This window comes from Rattus norvegicus, chromosome 10, assembly GCF_021556685.1.
Source record: "Rattus norvegicus strain SHRSP/BbbUtx chromosome 10, alternate assembly SHRSP_T2T, whole genome shotgun sequence".
NCBI classification, from domain to species: domain Eukaryota; kingdom Metazoa; phylum Chordata; class Mammalia; order Rodentia; family Muridae; genus Rattus; species Rattus norvegicus.
In genome coordinates this window covers 44,781,467-44,800,379 of record NC_141543.1, presented here as the reverse complement: position 1 = coordinate 44,800,379, position 18,913 = coordinate 44,781,467, and the positions used below count along the sequence as shown (strand labels likewise).

At 43.3% G+C, this 18,913-nt stretch overlaps 2 protein-coding genes across 5 annotated transcripts in view; one reads left to right on the top strand and one right to left on the bottom strand.

The window, feature by feature from the left end:
• Rapgef6 (Rap guanine nucleotide exchange factor 6) overlaps positions 1-18,913 on the bottom strand; it is a 449,393-nt gene that overhangs the window by 234,709 nt on the left and 195,771 nt on the right. The gene's annotated exons all lie outside the window — the stretch shown is intronic.
• The window catches only part of Cdc42se2 (CDC42 small effector 2), a 71,954-nt gene that overhangs the window by 37,615 nt on the left and 15,426 nt on the right, over positions 1-18,913 (top strand). For 2 of the 4 annotated variants that reach the window (XM_087574503.1, NM_001126089.2), the window contains 1 exon segment: positions 12,658-12,962. In XM_087574503.1, coding sequence (XP_087430629.1) covers positions 12,909-12,962 — 54 coding nt within the window. In that variant the 5' untranslated portion in view covers positions 12,658-12,908. 4 annotated transcript variants of the gene reach the window in all.

The window sequence follows — 18,913 nt, the reverse complement described above, 5'->3', positions numbered from 1 at the left end:
CATTCAAAACTTGAACCCCAAAAGGAGGCAGAGAGCAAACTGGGAGTGACACTGGTCTTTTGAAACCTTAAAGCCTGTCCCCAGTGACACACCTCCTTGAACAAGGTCACACCTCTTAATCCTTCCCAAACAGTTCTACCATCAGGGGAACAAGTAATCAAACATGAGCCTGTGGGGGCTGTTGTCATTTCAATCACCTCAGACATTTTCCTTGTTCCCTTCCCAATACTGAACACAATCACAGTTTAAAGTGAAAGTGGAATACATATGACACAGTAGTTGCCATTTGGGCTTTATTTATTTATTTATTTTTTGAGCAGGTTGTGGATTGTTTTTGTTGTTGTTGTTTGTTTTGTTTTAAGACAGGATTTCTCTTTGTAGCCCTGGCTATCTTGGAACTCACTCTGTAGACCAGACTGGCCTGGAACTTGAAATTGGCCTGCCTCTGCTTCCCATGTGCTGGGATTAAAGGCATGCGCCAACACCTGATAAAAAATAGTTTTAATATATATTTGAGCACAGCATTAAGAAAGACCAAGAGAGACATGTGGAGAAATATACTAGAATGCCCTCCATGGGCTTCTCTAGAGAGGTGCCAAACATTTCTTTAATTAGAAGCAGTGAGTATTTTAAACTTGTCATCTTCCCCTGTGGGTTTTCATATTTTATTCTTTTTTATTTCTCTCCTGAAAATCCATGACTTTTATTTTTAATTAGTGCCCTCAAGAATCTCTCAATAGTTAAGTTTCCCATTCAGTCTTTACATATAGTTTAATGTGCTTCAGTTCTGTTTATAGCCTGGACAAAGCATGATGATGGGTTATGGGCTCCTGACAGGTCATGGGCTCCTTTCCCTTGTACTTCCACCTTCCCTTTCTGCTGTGCTGTGGATTCCCACTGGACAGGGCAAGTCCTGGGTTCAAGGAGCCAGTGGTTTACTTCATTCTTTGGACATAATAGTTGGTTCCTGACCACATCCGACAAGTTGTTAAAATTGAAGTGCTGCTTTAATTTTTTTTAAATTTTTATTACCATTAAGTTGTATTGAATCCTTTCCTGCCCTGTGTTTGATTCCCAGCAACCCCTCACACCCAAACAGGATCTCTGCAGCTCTGCTGTCCTTTGAATTCTGAATCATCCTGACTGTCACTTGGGCACTGGAATTACAGACAGAGAGACTCCATGTCCAGCTCATTTTCTTTGATTGGTTTAAAAAAAATTAATTAGTGTTAGTAAATTTCCTTTTAAAACAGAAAACTCCAAATATATTATAAACCTCCCCCAAAAGGAGTTAAACAACACTTGAGTTGTTTACACATACTAAAAACATTGTGAAAAGGATTATCATTTATTTTAATTTTCATAATCCTAAGAGGCAAATGCTATCCTTATCCTGGGAATGAAGAAATGGCAATTCAGATACATCAGGCGTCTTAATAAAGTCTAGCTCACTGCTACCTTAAATTATAGTTATATATGACACATTGTGTCTAACATTTAGATTCCCCCAGTTAATTGTATATAACAGTCAACAGCCTGTCTAGATGGAGGTCTTCTCTGACCGACCCTCAGAGTTACTGTTTGCGTGACTTGAACTTTAACCTCTCTCCATCAGGGCATGTGGGCAGGAGTTCACACTAGAGTATGGTTTCTCCTGTAGCTTAGTGAGTAGCCCAATACCTGTGGGCTTAATGAGTATGCCCAATACCTGTGGGCTGTTTGTAAGGATCCTGACTGAGTCCTGGGCTATGCTGCCGCTTCATCAGACAAGATGGCTACATGACATGGTATGTGCAGTATGGCTAATGAGTAATTGTTAAACAGTGTATATAGTATTATCTAAATCTAAGTCATGTTTTCTTGATTTTTAGTTTGTGTGTGTGTGTGTGTGTGTGTGTGTACGCGTGTGCGCGTGTGCACATGCCAGAGGAAGATCATCAGGAAAACAGATTTCTCCCTTATTCCCCTGAGGCAGAGTCTTTCACTGGACTTGCTGACTTTGCAGTTTAGCTGGTCAGCAAACCCCATCAGTTTGCTTGTCTTCACCCCCCTCAGTGCACAGGTCACAGGTGTGTGGGCCTTTTCTGTGTGTGTAGAGGATCACCTCAGGTCCTCATGCTTGCACAGCAATCACTCTTATCCTCTGAACCCTCTCCCTGTCCCCTAAAAATGATTTTCTTTTAGGGGGACTGGGTATCACCATGTAGCCTTCAAGTTCAGAGTCTTGCCTTAGCCTCTGGTGTGCCATCACTCCCTTCTGACTGTAGGCATAGGCTGTCCCAGCCTTCTCATGACTAGTGCCTATTCCTCGTCCTGTCCCTCTCCTTCCCTTTAAGAAAAGATGGAGCATCCACACTAAGCCAGATGCTATACTCTCTGTAGAAACTGCTTATCAGTTGTCTGCTTCAACTACAATGTTAATTTGGGTAATACAGTTGGATGCAGATTTTTGTTAAAAACATACAACTTAAGCCTGATGGTGGTGTGTGTACAGTCCTCACTACCATGGGGACGAAGGTGAGAATATTGCTTAAGCCCAGGAGTCTAGGTCAGCCTAGGCAAGACAATTGAGGCTAAAGAAGCCTCACAATAAAGAATGTAGGAGGGATGAGGAGAGAGAGAGGTGGCACTAGAAAGAGGATAGTGTTTCTAGTGAAGGAGTTTCAAATAGGGGGCTGCAGAGATGGCTGGTGGTTTACTTACAACTCTGTATCATTCTAGTTCCTTTCTAGTGCCCCTTTCAGATCTCTCAGGCAAAACATTTATAGACATAAAACAATAAATGGAAAAGCAATTTACATTGAAAAATGTTTCAAGTAACTAAGAAAACTCCATATAGAGTGTGGTGTAATTCTGTTGTCACAGATTATTTTATTTAAAAAAAAAAAAGGTTTCCATCCAAAAGCTCATTTGATGGCCGAAATGCCTTATTTATCAAGTTGACAAGTCTGAGGCACTTGGCACCAGGCACATAGGAATGGAGTGTAAGTCCAAGTGATCGTTTGTCTCTGGGGAGTAATCTGAAACAGGATTAAAGCTGTCCTCCACCTTGCCTTGTTTACACCCAGATAAGCCACTGCAGTTTGTGTTGAACTGGCTTTCACATCCCAAGGGACTGATAGGGATTTCCTTGCCCGGCCAAGAGGCATGGATTACACACACCACTCATTTGTGAGGCCTGCTCCGTTACGTCCTCTTTTGCTTGGTAGATGTGCTAGGAGTAGCTCGATATTGAATATCATTCCCTTCTAAACCTTTATGCCTTGGACATCCAGAGCCTTCTGTGTTTAGAGGAGAAAATGTGACAAATCAATTTAGTATGCAGTTGTTTAGTGAGACTTATTAATTGATAAAGTAACCAAGTTAGATTTACTAGTTCAACTATCTACTGAGAGTTCTCTGTAAAATTAATATATGATGTGGATGTATAAATTATACATTTAAAATACCTTGGATGATATTAGGACCTTGCTATAAAAAGGAAGAATTAATTTGATTGGTTTATTTTCTCTGTACCTTGATACCAGTTTTGCTATATTTTCTCTTTTAAATATAAATGTAGGTAGATACTCTTTAATGTGTTGCTCAATCTAAGAGAGGGAGCCTGGCCAGGACAGTCTTTGTCCATTCTTCTAGGGTAGCACTGAGAAAGCCAAAGAAGAAAATGGTAACAAGGGCAACAGTAGTAGCATAGCAACAGTAATGAAAACAGTTACTTAGGAAAGGTGTTAAACACACAGCTCTGCAAACTTCCCAACCGCATTTCTAGGCAGTCTGTATTTACTTACTCAATCCTCACATGGATCATAGAGATATGAATACACTAGTATGAAATCATTTCCTAGAGCAGCAAAATAAGATCTACAAAGATGAATTTTCTGCAGTTCTAAGCCAGTTTGTTGGACATTGCTGTGTAGCCCAGGCTGGCCTTCGCTAACACTAGCACTAGCCAGCTGTTACAATCGTAAACCAGCATTCCATGCTCCTTTCTAACCTTTCCTCTACATACCAGTGTTCAGTGTGAATGGGTGTATCCTGTCCATGTGGTATAATAATTCTAAGCCAATTAATTAAGTTAACATTCATACTTGAACTTAGGCATTTTTGTGGCTATCTAAACAATAGTATATGCAAACTTTATAGGAAACACTGGGCTTACATAGGAAAAACAAGCCTCCAGTCATGATTAATTCACAAAAGAGTTAAAAGGAAAAACAGTCAAACTTCGCAGTGATAGACTGATTCTAAAGTGTATGTGGAAATAGAGGGAGCCCAGAAGTAGGATGGAATTCAAAAACTAACAGTAAAAGCAGGGCACTTCCGTCCCAACTGCAGGTCTTACCTCAGTGGAGCTGGAAGTGCAGGGGGACAAATTGGGCTACAAATTGGAGTATAGATACAAAATTAAACCTAGGAGTTCTAGAATAAATGGACAGTCTATGTGATTGAGGAATACATCAAAATTTCTTAGGCAGGACATAAATCATAAAAGATAGAGCTGATGTATCAGAGTTCATGTAAGCTAGCCTCTCTCCAAAAGACATTTGTATGAAAGAAAAAGATCAGAAAAAAATACTCATGTATGTAGTGGGCAAGGGACTTGTTCTAGAGTATATAAAGAACTTGGTTTAATTAAAATGGAATTGAGATTACAGTAATAGAACATAACTAAAATTTTAAAATGGGCATTGGGAATCTGAAGAGATCGGTTCTCACACCTAGGCAGTTCACAGCCTTCTGGGGCTCAGAGCTTCTGCACCCTGCTGTTCAGAACTTCTGCATGGACATACTCACATGGAGACACATACACATAGTTAGAAATAATAAAAGTTTTATCTTTTAAAAATGTGCGGTAGATCTGAAAATACAGAGCTGAGCAAGGTGTGTGAATATCAACAAATGTGAAAACATCGAATGAGGCTGGAAGAATGGCTTAGCAGCCAAGAGTGCTCACTTCTCTTGTATTCAGTTTCCCATGGCACAGAACCACATGTGACTCCAGATCCAAGGGATCTGCAGGTACTCACACGCACACAGCATTCACGCACATGGGTACATACAAAGATATTAAGACCCCTTTTAAAAGAAAATACCGTTAATAGTATTAGTTATCAGAAGAGGGTAAACTAAAACCGAGGGACACTACTGTCCACTGTAATGAGTAAGATGAGCCACGCTGGCTGTAGTGTAGAGAATGGCAGGATGTGGGGCAGTGGGACTCTTACACATCACTGTTAGGAAGTAAGGTGATAAAACCAGTTTGCAAAAGTGGTGGACAGCTTCTTAGAAAGTAAAACTCATTCTGTGCTTGAAATTTGATGTAGGATTTCTACTCCTGTGTTTCCTCCAAAATAAAAACTCTTCACACTTGTCAGCATATGAACATGATTTAAAACTTTTAAAAATTTACATACATGTATCCGTCTGTCCATTCATGCATTCGTTTGCTTAGTGTGGATAGTGCCCACAGAGGCCAGAAGAGGGAGTTGTGTCCCCTGGAACTGAAGGCACAGGCACTACTCAACATATGTGCTGAGAACTGAACTCTGCGAGCCATTTTAACCACCAAGTCATCTCTCCAGCCCTGTTAAATATTGAACTTAGTCTGTCATCCATTTACACCAATCAGTGGGAAAGACTAATGTCTAACTGGTCATTTCAAGCAGGAGTAAAATACTGTTTCTGTAATTGCATGCACTCCTCTCTGCTCTTTGAGACTAGTTCAGTAACAGTGGCTTCTTTGGACTTTTGGTTAACCACACAGAAGTGGATCTGTTAATATGTGAGTTGGAAACTCCTCCAAGAGTTATTACAAATCATGTTCAAAGAACAATTTCAAACTGGGCACGTTGCCACTCCTATAAATTTAGCTTGTAGGAAGTGGATCAGAGGGCTGGAGAGATGGCTCAGTGGTTAGGAGCACTGACTGCTCTTCCAGAGGTCCAGAGTTCAATTCCCAGCAACCACATGGTGGCTCACAACCATCTGTAATGGGATCTGGTGCCCTCTTCTGGTGTGTCTGAAGACAGCTGACATTCATAAATGAATAAATCTTAAAGGAAAAAAGGAAGTGAACCAGAAACTCTCAAGCAGTCCTTAGTTTGCTAGTAAGTTCAGGGTCACTTGGGCCTCATAAGACCCTAACTGAAAAGGCTGAAAACAGGGGCTTGGGAGATGGCTGCGTTGGCAAAGTGTTGACTGTGCAAGCATTGGAGATCAAATTTAATCCCCAGTCTTTAGTAGAAGCCAAAAGGGCACAGCAGTGTATGCCTATAACCCCAGGGCTAAGGGTCCTATCCTTTGGGCTCCCTGACCAACCAGTCTAGATGAGTTCATGAGCTCTAGGTTCTGTAAGAGACTGCCTCAAAACAAACAAACAAACAAACAAACAAACAAACAAAAAACACTGATGGTATAAAACTGAAGACACCTGATGTAACTTGGTCTTTCCTGCAATGTGGAAAACAAGAGTCTGGGGAGATAGATTAGTTGATAAAGCAAGGACCCAAGTTTGACTTTCCAGAACCCACTAAAAATATGGGACTGGAGAGAGGGCTCAGTTTAAGAGCATTTGGTGCTGTACTAGAGAACCCAAGTTCAGTTCCTAGCACCCACATGGAGCCTCACAGCCATCTGTAGCTTCAACTGCAGGGGATCCAGTGCCCTTTTCTGGCTTTTGTGGGCACCAGGTTGGCATGTCCAGTGCATATACACACATGCAAGCAAAGTACTCATACAGAAAAGTTAAACCTTAAACATAGAACTGTGGGCACTGTGGCACCCCCCAATATTGGGGTTTGCTGTCCAGCCAGCCCAGCCTGGGGTCATTCCAGGCCAGTTTGAGACTCTGTCACTTGCACACCCCAAACACAGAAGATAGCTCCTGAGGAATGACCCCTGAGATTGCCTTCTGACCTTTACATGCACATCCCCTCAGCCATGCATCCACACCCCCCACACACATAATGAAACATTAAAAACAACAACAGAAAGAACCTGAAAACAAAACTGTTCGAAACTAGTGTGGGACAGTTAGTTTGTGCTCCTGTTGGCTGTGAATGAGCTGTATTGATAAGTCATACCTGTCATTGGTTAATAGCTTTGTACTTCTGTAGGAAACAACTTTGGCATTTGGTGTAAGTTAGGCACCCTTTCCCCTAATTTTACCCAACCCTTCAATGTCACTAGTAAAGAAAGGTGTTCATCTTTACTTGATTCTTTGGATTTTCATTTCTGATCCTCATCAGTTCATTTGACCAACTGCTAATTACATTTACTGTTACTGTTTATATCTTATTTAAACGTTTGGGCACTTAAAAATAATCTTGTAGGACTAGATTGGTAGCTCAGTGGTTAGGAATGCTTGGAGTTCTTAAAGGGTACGTGAGTCCGGTCTGGCACCTGTGTCTATAGCTCACAACCATCTTAACTTCAGCTCCAAGGAATCTGGTGCTTTCTTCTGGCCTCCCTAAGCACTGTGCTCATTACATACACAGAGCAAGTGGAGAGGAAGAGAGACTGCAGAGATGGTTCAGTGGTTAAAAGTATTCAGTGCTTTTCTAGAGGACCCAGGTTCAGTTCCTAGCACCTAAAAACAGCTCACAACCATTTGAAACTCTAGTTCCAAGGATTTTGATTCCCTTTTCTGGACTTTGTGGGCCCAGGCCATAGACATGGTGCATATACACACATGCACACAAAAACCCTAATATACATAATGTTTTTAAATTAAAAGACAAATCTTTTTTTTTTCTTTTTTGTCGGAGCTGGGGACCAAACCCAGGGCCTTGCGCTTGCTAGGCAAGCACTCTACCACTGAGCTAAATCCCCAACCCCAAGACAAATCTTTAAAAATACGTATATTGACAGTTGTATGGTGCACAAATGTCCTGGTTAACAATACTTTTATAGCTACAACCCAGGTTTGAGAGATAGATCAGGGCTGGGGTCACAGCCAGTGATGGACTGCTCTCCTGGCTTTCATTCTAGCCCAACTGGGAGTCGGGAGGGGGGCAGAACATTGTCAGTGGTCCAGGAGTCTTTGTGCATCCTTTTCTGTTTGGAATCCTGCCCTTGAGTGCCCTCCTGACTGTTAACTTTACTTTGACCTATTTTTGTATCTCTAGACAAATATTGTTTAAACTGTTTTTGAAATTTGTGGCAATGGTTCTCCGTGTGCTGTTTTATATAATGCTTCTCAAGAATAATCATCTGTAAAGCTGTGATTCATTATTATTTTTATGAATATGCCATTTTAATTAAAAAAAATTTCCCCCTTGGGGCTAAAGAGAGGTTGCATAGTTCTACCTTAGTTCTGTTCCCACCATTTACATTGGGTGACTCCTGTCTGTCTGTCTGTCTGTCTGTCTGTCTGTCTGTCTGTCTGGTGCGCGCGCACACACACACACACACACACGCACACCACCTGCCCTGTAACACCAGAGCTAGTGGATTTAACGCTGTCTTCTGGCCTCCACATGTACTTGCATGCATGTGCACATGCCCTACACACATACACATTTTTTTTAAAATTTGTTTTTCTTCTTGATAGATTTCAAAGCTATTTTGTAGTTAATTGTGAGATGTGGTAGTGTGTGCTTGTAGGCTGAGTTACTTGGCCTGGGAATCCTTGAGGCACAGAAGTCAGAACTAGTCTGGGCAACATAGTGCCATCCTATCTTGGGAAAACAAAACAAAACAAAACCACCACCACCAAAAAAAAAAAAAAAATCCCTGTTATGTTAGCTCAGTCTTGCATTTGCCATTTTTAATTTTGATGACAGATAAGAGCATGCGGTGTGCAGTGCCTGATAGCATCTGATTTAGCTTTCATTTAGATCTGGTCACTGAAACATGGCATTCTGTTTTATAACAGAAATCCGATGGGTGCGAGGGCCTGTCACTTCTCCACGCCAACTCTTCTAAATGATTGGAATACTTAAGCTTCTGAAAGTCTTCGGACAGCCAGAGGAATGCCGCTTTCAGGAACAGCATCTAAACTCGGCTGTAGGCATAGCACATGCCATGTCTTTACTTCAATGTCTAAATTCCTAGCTTTGGTACAGTGCTATGCAGACTCAGTGTTCCTGTTTCTGAACTGTGTCCAGCTCTTCCTTCCCTTAAGATTAGGCTTTAGGAGAAAGTTCTGCTGCTGTGGACCAGTCTGATGTTGACTTATGTGTGGAATGTGCAGGGCTGTGTCACTGCTGGGCTTCTGCTCCCCTGTGGATAGTTGGTCTGTTTTTTTAAGTGTAGGGTTTTGCTTTGGTTTGTATTTTGTTGGGAACTCTCATGTAGCCCAAGCTGGCCTCAAACTTGTTGTACAGGGGAAGGTGACTTTGAACTCCTGATCCTTTTGTTTTCTGTAATAGTACTTAGCTTTAAAAGTATAAAGTTTTAAAAATGGAACTATTTTAAGCAACTTTCAGCTCAAGAAGTGAATGTTACTATTAATATAATAACAATGTTGAATTATTTTGCAACAGATTCAGTATTCTTTGAAGATGTTTATATATAAATATTTTAGGTTCATACACCTGAAATAATTCTAAAAATGTCATTTGAGGAGGGCAAGCACACTGACATTTCCCAAGGCATCTTAGGAAACATCTTTGGTGTGGTGCTTTAGATTTTGGTTTTTGTCTTTTTAGATACAAGTCCAGGCTGGCCTCACACTGATCTCCAGGCTGATCTCCTGCTTCTGCCTCCCTAGTGCTAGGATTAAAGGAGTGTGCATTGGCTATGTGAAGAAAATGTGACATTTGGGGAAATGTGGGTTGGTAGGGTTATTATAGATGGTAAAGCAAGAAGTCATGTGTTAATTTAAACAGTGTAGCCATTTAAGACAAGCGAATAAAGGGGCAAAGGGAACCTGGAAATGAGAAGTTAATATTTGAAGGTGGGTTCTAGCTGCTTATATATAAACCAGAACGTGTGACACGCATGGACTAGCCAAGTAACAGGTATGACAGTCCTCGAGGAGCTCTGTGTCTATGGGCTGCACCATGGTGAGCAGACGGGGTTTCCACAAGACCCTGGCTGAGGCCTGGGACCCAAGGGCAGGTCGGCCTGTTTGGAGCTATGCTTCAGCACAGGGCACCAAGTTACAGTAAGGACGATAGTTCTGCTGTGCGCTCATACAGTAAGGTGACTCATACATACGTCCATTCCAGAAAGCTAGAAGAGAATTTTCAGAGTTGTTACTGTAAAGAATCAGTGTTTAAGGCAATAGATGTACTTTTTACTTTACAGAGTGCATACACGAGGGGGTTGCCCATGCACACACGAATATGAGTTAAACTTTTTTTTTTATTCTTAGAGATTATATGTTCTATCTCCACCTCGTGTGTGTGTGTGTGTGTGTGTGTGTGTGTGTGTGTGTGTGTGTGTGTGTGACTTTGACACTTTGGCTCTTGTGTGTGGAAGTTAGAGGATAACTTTCAAGAATAAAGTCTCTTCTTCTGTGTGTCTTGATCTAAGTGAAGCCCTCAGTTTGGTGCCAGCGCCTTTACCCACTCTCTTGTCAGCCTTATCTGTGGCCTTCTGTTTCAATATTTAAATTTTTTTTTTTTTTTGGAACTGAGGACCAAACCCAGGGCCTTGAGCTTGCTATGCAAGTGCTCTACCACTGAGCTAAATCCCCAACCCCAGTATTTAATATGTTTAAAGTGCCCATTGGATACTGTGAATTTAACTCATTTTCTAGTATATTCCTTATACCAAGATTTGGCAGAAGAAATAAGTAAAAGACTTCCTTTGATCTAATTAAATCTCAAACTTTTTCTCAGTTTTGATATCTCTCCTTCTTACCTCTAGACTTGGTTTCGAGAATGATTGGAAGGCTCCCCTTCCTTTGTTTTTCTGTTAGTTTGACAAGGGTTTCTTGGGTAGAGTAAGGAGTGTTTGTTTCAAGGTCTGTATTTAAATTATACCAAAGCTGAATTTCTCTTCCTCCAGTCTTGAATGTGTTTGCCTTCTGCACGAACTGTGAGGTCCAGGATTGTTTGCTCCGTAGCTGATCACATTGTGACTTGAGCAGTCACCTCCACAGAGACCTCGTCTTTCCAGAGATGACAGTAGTGCCATCTCAGCAGAGTTAGAGCCTTTCTAGCATTGAGGAAATCAAAGGGAAGAACTTTCAAAAGTATGTCTGGTTAGGGTAAAGGATACTTAACCCATGCTATAAAATAACACTTTATGTAGCAGTTACACTGGTGAGAATAAAGAGAATTTTGTGTTACCTTTGTGCTATTTAATTTTGGAAGGGCAGGGTTTTAATCTGATTAGTCCCCAGAGTTCTGTAAGCTGATGAGATAGTCATTAAGAGATGGCAGAGTCTATCAGTTTAGGGGTCTTCTTTGAGAGGTTTGTGGATACTCAACTTATATTTTACCATTTGGGTCAGAAATGTTCACATCTTTTTTCGTAACCAAATGAAGTCATCTTTAGCGTTTGGTCTTTTCATTTCAAGGGTGGCTTTTTTCTTCACTCTGTGCCACAGTATCTTTCTAAGCTTTCTGTTTTTCTTGTGTATGTTGCCTTCACTTGTTGGCTCCACTGGCAGTTGGCCCCTCCCTTCTGTGGTCTGATTGTCCTTTCTCAGTGATATTTGACAGCGCCTCTCTCTCTTGTTTGTGGGTAGCCAGATGTCTTTAGTAAACTTGTCAGGGAGCTGTAGCTGCTGTGCCGCCTCCCTCTGTTGAGCCATCTTTATTATTCACGCTGCTGCTTCTCTTAGATTCTCACCATTGTTTCGGTCATGGCTGGCTGACTGCTACGGCTTCCTTGGCTTGCAACTTACATATCCAGTATTGGGGATCTTCAACTAATGTGCATGGTAGGTTGCCAGGAGTGTGAGACCATTTAATGTAACTTTAGGGCTCACCAAAGCAAACTTATATTCAGGTGACACTGGTCTTAGGAATGACTGGAACCTCCCTGGCTCTCTTTCCTTTGCTTCTCTGTCAGTTGACAAGGACTTCTTGGACTCACCTTGGCTTGCTGTGGCAGCGTGAGAGGTGTCTCCACTCATTTGGGTGGGGGAGGGACCCTAATGGCTGGATCCACAGAAGGAAAGCTAACTGCTAGGTACAGTTCTATTTCCAAGGATGGGTAGTCATTTTAAGGTTTCTGATGTTTTTTTTTTTTTTTTTTTTTTTGGGGTTTTTTTTTTTTTTTTTTTTTTCGGAGCTGGGGACCGAACCCAGGGCCTTGCGCTTCCTAGGTAAGCGCTCTACCACTGAGCTAAATCCCCGGTTTCTGATGTTTTATACTGCTTTACCTTAGAGTTCATTGATCCGTCAGGTACTATGGTCCTTCGTGTCTGAAAACAGAGGACTCAGGGAAACATAAAAGGACTACCAGCAAGTCTTTGTGGAACTTAGTGTGGCAACCATAATATTTTAATTGGTGATTTTTAAATAAAATGCTTTTAAACTAATTCATAGTCTATAGTTAGAGAATATTCTATGAAAACAAGGATTTTCTTTTTCACTATTAAAACTTGACCCCCCTCGAGGCCAAGCCATAGCTTAAAAAATAGTTTGTGAAGTCACCGTGACTCGCAGTACTTGCCTTTAGGTAACATCGCTCGTGCTACAGACTTCAGAAGATGCATGGCTCCGAGGGTACCTCACTCATTTCTCCTCCTCTTCCTAGACCTGCTGCCGGCTCTGGACCAAAGCTGTTCTGTCCTTCCCACTGACTTGGAACCAGTCTGTAGAACCGGAAGCAGAGAAAAGAAGCAATCAGACTTCCCTTTCAATCAACTCGTGACATTTGACTCCAGAGACAGAGGCACAGTGAAATAGTTATCTGACGACCATCCTCACTTTGAGGGCGCACATCGTGGAGCTTCCTGTGTGAAGATTTGGAGCCTTCGTGGTGCTTGCTCAGGCCTTGGACTGAGCATGAGTGAATTCTGGCTGTGCTTCAACTGCTGTATTGCAGAGCAGCCTCAGCCTGTGAGTATCTGGGACACTTGCTCTCTGACTGAGCATGGGGACCCCGGGGACTGGCAGCAACTGCAGTTCTAGGACTCTAAGCATCCATAAAAACCCAGGAACAGAAGCACTGGGCGTGGTGGCACACACCTGTAACCCAGCACTTGGGCAGGGAGAAGCTAGGGTTTGAGTTTGAGGCCAGCCTGGTCTATAGAGAAAGTTTCAGGCTAGCCAGTGCTATATGGTAAGATCTTGCCTCAAAAAAAAAAAAAAAAAAAAAACAACAAAAAAAACAACAACAAAAAAAAAACAACCCAAAAGCAAAACAGAGGAGAGTGTATTTTGAAGATAAACTGGGTGTCAAGAATTGTGCTAGGAGCTTTGATCCTTGCACTTGGGAGGCAGAGGCAGGCAGATCTTAGAGTTTGAAGCCAGTTCAGAGCAGTTAGAGGTGCGTGGTAAGATTGCCTGCCCTGGTGGGGAATTGTTGTAGGCCCCACTGCATCACTGAGAAGGCAGTGGTTCATAGCACTGACAGATGCAGGGTGGGAGAAAGGAGGCTAAGGGCTGAGTGTCATGCTAGCCATTAGACTGGTGCTGGGAAGGTGACAGCCAGGACCTTGTGAGCTCTTCCTCACAGCTCTTGTCTCCAGTTGTGGCAGGCTGTTGTTTCACGCAGTCATGCAGGTGTTATGTGACCCTGTGTGACTTCACACAAGCTGTACTGTCTAGCTTATGTCAACTTGATACAAGCTGGAGTCATTTGAGAGGAGGGAATCTCAACTGAGAAATTGCCTCTGGAAGATCAGACGGTAGGCTAGCCTGTAGGTTAGCCTGTATGGTCTTGCCTTAAGTATGGGGGAAGGGCCAGCCCACTGTAGTTGTTGGTACCACCCCTAAGCTGGTGATCCTGGATGCTATAAAAAAGCAGGCTGAGCCAGCCATATGGGGAGCAAGCCAGTAAGCAGCGCTCTCCATGGCCTCTGCTTCAGTTCCTGCCCTCCTTGAGTTCTTACCCAGAGTTCCTTCGATGGTGGACTGTTGTGGGAGTGTAAGTAGATAATAACCCTTTTCTCCCTAAGTTGCATGTGGTCATGGTGTTTTATTACAGCAATAGATGTCCCAAGACAAAAGCCCTATTTTTTTGTGCTTCTTAACCTTTCTATTTTAAAGGTTAGAAAACTATTCATCCATCTTTGCAGAGGCCTGCATAAGGTCATCTCTGGAAGGCTGGGATACAGCTCAGTGGCGCAGGGTTTTGGCCCAGAACCTGTAGTTCTCAGGAGGCTGAGTTACATGGGTGCTGTACATGGCTCTTACCCGTTCTGAGTTCTGTAGAGGCTGGACCATGTTACTTTGTGTCTTCACGACCCAATAACGTCTTAGGGAATGCATATACATGCTAGCTGCTTGGCTGGACAAGTGAATGTGTACTTTATTCCACTGTATAACAGTGTATGGAGAATGATGAGGATTAAAATTTAAATATACTTGTACATAGACTTTAAATTTGTCCTTACCTGGTTTCTAGAAGGGTCAAACATCTTTTCATACACTTCGTGTAAGTCTGTGCTTCTTTTTTCATTGTCTGTTAATGGTCTACGTGAGTTATGTTGCTGCTTCAGGCATGCTTTTCAGATTAAAGGCGTGTACATTGCCCGTCATCTCTTAAACGTAATGTCGTTAGAGCAGGTTTTGTGGAAGCTGGTCTTTGTGCCTGTCACCAGCTACATACTGCCTTCTGCTTTCCCTTTAGTGACTTCATTGATGTGGCATCAACTCAGGGGTACTTTTCCATGCTAAGTAGCTATCCAAAGACACTTCATTAAACAGGCAATCTTTATTAGTGACTCGAAATGTCACCTGTTATTTTCAGATTCCCGAGTCCAGGTGTCAGAGGGGCAGGGTTCTGTCCTTTTGGCACAGTGGCCTTTGCTACTTCGCTGCTTTGTTCTTTGGTGGTGCTGAGATTGAGGCCAGGCTCTAGGCAAGTGTGCTAGGTCGGTGCCTGCTACAGTTGGAGTTGCTGGACTTCCCTGTCTCACAAGGGAAAATCTTTTCATAGTTTTTCTTTGTCAGTAGTATTGGTTTTGTAGTGTCCCCAGCCAGCTTGTCTGTAGAGTTGTCTTGTGTCTGCCTTTGGGGCGGGCGAGACTTCCAGGTGGGCTGCATGCTCACCCGACTCAGGTGTTCTGGGGATCCAAACGCCAGTCCTCACTCTGGTGTGGAAAGCACTGTAACCACTACGCCGTCCGTCTCCGCAGTCTGTGTGGCCGTGTTTGAGAAGAGCGCATAGTGAAGTGAGCCGTTTGAGCTCACTCACACCTAGCGAGGACTTTAAGCAGCTGGAGCTTAGGCCTTGGAGTTATGAGAGAGGAACAGTAGAAATAGAGTTCTTTCTAGAAAGACTCTGAGTGTAACATTTAGCATGTCAGTCATAAAGATACATCTACTTCACAGTCATCTTTACTTTCTGAGAAAAAGTATGCAGCAGACTGTGGTCGCCATAGTTGAAGAGTTGGCTTTGCTGTTGGCTTCAAGCACACACTAAAGAACACACAACTGTCATCTCTGTCTCACAGAACTGTGTGTTGCTGATCTTGTAGCCAGTGTCGATAGCCTTCTCTGAAAGTGACTTGGTTACATCTTGTTTTCTGAAGCATTTGCTAGGACAAAGTGCCACGTGCCAGCTCTCCCACTCCTTTATGACCCTGCTTTTACACGTGAGGGAAGAGCCTCACGCAGGAAAGAAAATGGGAAGCCGTTTCCTGCACAGTGGCTAAGAATCTCTCGTCTCCCTTCATGTTAACACAGTGCAGTCTGTAGCACAGTTGAGCCCCGGTGTCTCCGTGGTACAAATGCCAGTGCTGCTGTTAAGCAGCACTAAGGCTGTAGGTTGTGAACCGAGATCACAATGCCCTGTAACTAAATTTAAGAAGTTTTATCAACTGCTTTCAAGGGAAATGAGTTCTCCAGTTGCTGTGCTGTAGAATACTGGCAACTCCGTATCATTATAAAGACTGGACACTGATTCTAGGGAATCATTTCTGTCTAAACTGCATGGCTTCCTTTCATGGCAGGGATGAGGTTTGAGTCTTTAACAATACCTTGGGATTTCTGAATGAGCCAAGTACTGAACACACATTTCTGCTCTCATAGGCTCACTCTAGAGGGAGAGATGTCTATGATGTCATATGGTAGTAACCACTTTATGGGCAAGGAGCGCTGGTAAAGACAACAGGGATGTAGGAGAAACAGAGATGTGTGTGCAGGGCCAGAGAAGGCCTTGGAGCAGAGGAGAAGCAAGGACTAGGGCCAGAGGAGTAAGCAGCGCTCATCCTCACGAGGCAGGCCGAATTTTGTCGGAGCCTAGAGCCAGCAAAGCATGCGCAGTGAGAGGACAGCTGTGAAGCCCCTGGGCTGGGAGTAGGGAGACCCCTGCTGGAGTGAGGCCAGCTTTTCCAGGTCACAAAACAGGTTGATTTTATTCTTTGTAAAAACAAACAACCTGGGGTTGGGGATTTAGCTCAGTGGTAGAGCGCTTGCCTAGGAAGCGTAAGGCCCTGGGTTCGGTCCCCAGCTCCGAAAAAAAGAAAAAGAAAAAAAAAAAACAACAAAACAACAACCTAAACAACTGTGGCGTGCTTGCATGTGTCAAGAAACTAGTGGGAGAACTTTTACACTGAGTAGTTTGAGTGACAGCCATGCTCACACAGAGCAGCATCTCCTCAGCTTCAGGAGCTGAGTTTGCAGTGTATTGGCTCTTTTGCTGCTGTGTGTTGCTCTGATGTACAGTTTTAGTCCGTAGTGCCGAGCCTGAGGGAGACAGCAAGTGACCGCTGAGCATCACCAGGTGTCAGAGCAGGGGAGTTTTTGGATTTTCAAGGGAAGTGGTTGAGGAGATGGTTGATGGACCACTTGGGTAGTGTAGAAAATCTGTCCTCAGTGCAGCGGGAGAGCGACAGCAGGCAGGCCTGGCCCTTTGTGATCAGGGGTCAGTGGGAAGGATGAGTGGCTGCCGAGGTCCTCGGGTATCATAACAGTTGTTCTGAAAACAGAAGTACCTGTCCTTAATTCATTTAATCTCACACAAAATCATAATTAGAATTTGTCTCAAGACACTTAAGTACATGAATTTAATTTAAGAAAAAAAGTCATCCTTATCAATTAAGATGGGGAAAATGGCCCTGTTATTTTTTGGAAGGTCATTGAAGAGGACTGATTGAAATGTAATTGAAATGTAATTGTGTGATTGAGCCCCCAAATTCTGAAGACTGTTAGGTGGAAACCCCTGCCTCCTGAGTGGCTGTGCTGTGATGCCAGCAAGGCTGGATCTTCAGTTAGGGCTGTGTTCAGCTCTGGGTGGTGGTGGAACCCGTAAGAGACCACACTTCACTGGCGTGCATTCGGATGCCAGATGATGCCGCCATCTCTTCTCTTGAGTGCACAGCTTCAGTGCTTTGTGTTCCTTCTTGACGTTGTCTAGAGGTGAGGGGGCAGCTGACCAGGCCCCAAACCCTCCAAGGCTGAGCCAGAGTAGACATTTCCTTTTTTTTAGCCCATGATCTGGGTATTTTGTGATAGGAACAGAGAGCAGACGCATGAGTGTTTCCTGTGTGTGTATTTTGTGTACAAGTTCTATAATGTAAGCATGGACTGTGACATTGTCTTCGTTTATAGGTCCTTAGGACTAGGAAGGCTCCCATGGTTCAGCTCTGCTGTTTGTACCCTAGCCAGTTAGGAGCTGTTGGAGAGCAAGATACACATTGGGTTCAAGATGGGAGGGGAGGTGAGTCAGAGACAGTGGAAAGCCTTCTATTTATTTAAAACATAACCCCTCAGTGTGGCTGAGGCTAGCCTGCAGTGCTGTGTGGCTCACCTGGAACTTACACAGACCCTGGCTTCTGGGTTTTTTGTTTTTTAAATATTATTTATTTAATGTGTATGAGCACACTGTAGCTGTCTTCAGACACACCAGAAGAGGGCATCAGATCTCATCACAGATGGTTGTGAGCCACCATGTGATTGCTGGGAATTGAACTCAGGACCTCTGGAAGAGCAGTCGGTGCTCTTAACCACTGAGCCATCGCTCCAGCCCCCCTGGCTGCTGGTTTTTGAATATTTATTTGGCTTACAAAAAAAAGCTACTATCTTATCTTTTAGTACTTTTTTAAATAGGTCTTGATTCAGTTTAGATTGGGATCTCTCCTCCTCCCCCCTTCCCCCCTCTCCCTCCCCTCTCCCTTCCCCCTCCCCCCTTCCTCTATCCTTCCCTCCCTCCCTCCCCCCATCATCCCCTCTCAGGTATCCTCACAGCTACTTAGAGTTGTAATTTATAGGCACCTCAAATGTTACATCTAAAAAACCAGTTCATTAGTATTTAAAGGCAATATCAAATCCTCTTTGATTTGTGAATTTGTAGAAATTACATTTCATGCCAGAATCACCGCAGCGATGCTCACCAGTGCCAGGATGACCATCAGGGATGGATGTCGTTGTTTGGGGGCAGGATGTCTTACACTTGTCCCTTGGTTGGACCTGGCTCCTGTCCTGTCTGTGGTCCTTGCTCTTTAGTATGTTGGGAACTTGAGCTGTGGGTTGTGAAGAGTCAGTCTCACAGGATAGCGACAACTGACTCTGGTGCCATGGTGCCTGTAGCACTGTTGGCGGTTTTGGCTGCCACAGGGTCTTCATTAACAATGTTTTTACCTCCGTTTTTAACAGTCTGATGGGTAAAGTGAAATTCTCTGACTTTTCTGTTTTCTCTTTTTTTCTTCCTTATGACTGCTAACGAGGTTAAGCTCCCTCCCAACACCTTTCACCCTCCCTTTTTTCTTTCTTATTTTTTAAAAAATATTATTACATTGTTTAGGGAGACGTGTGTGCCGTAACACACAGGTGGCGGTCAGAGGACAGCTGTGGGAACTAGTTTCCCTACTCCACCACGTGGGTCCCAGGGAACTGAATACAAA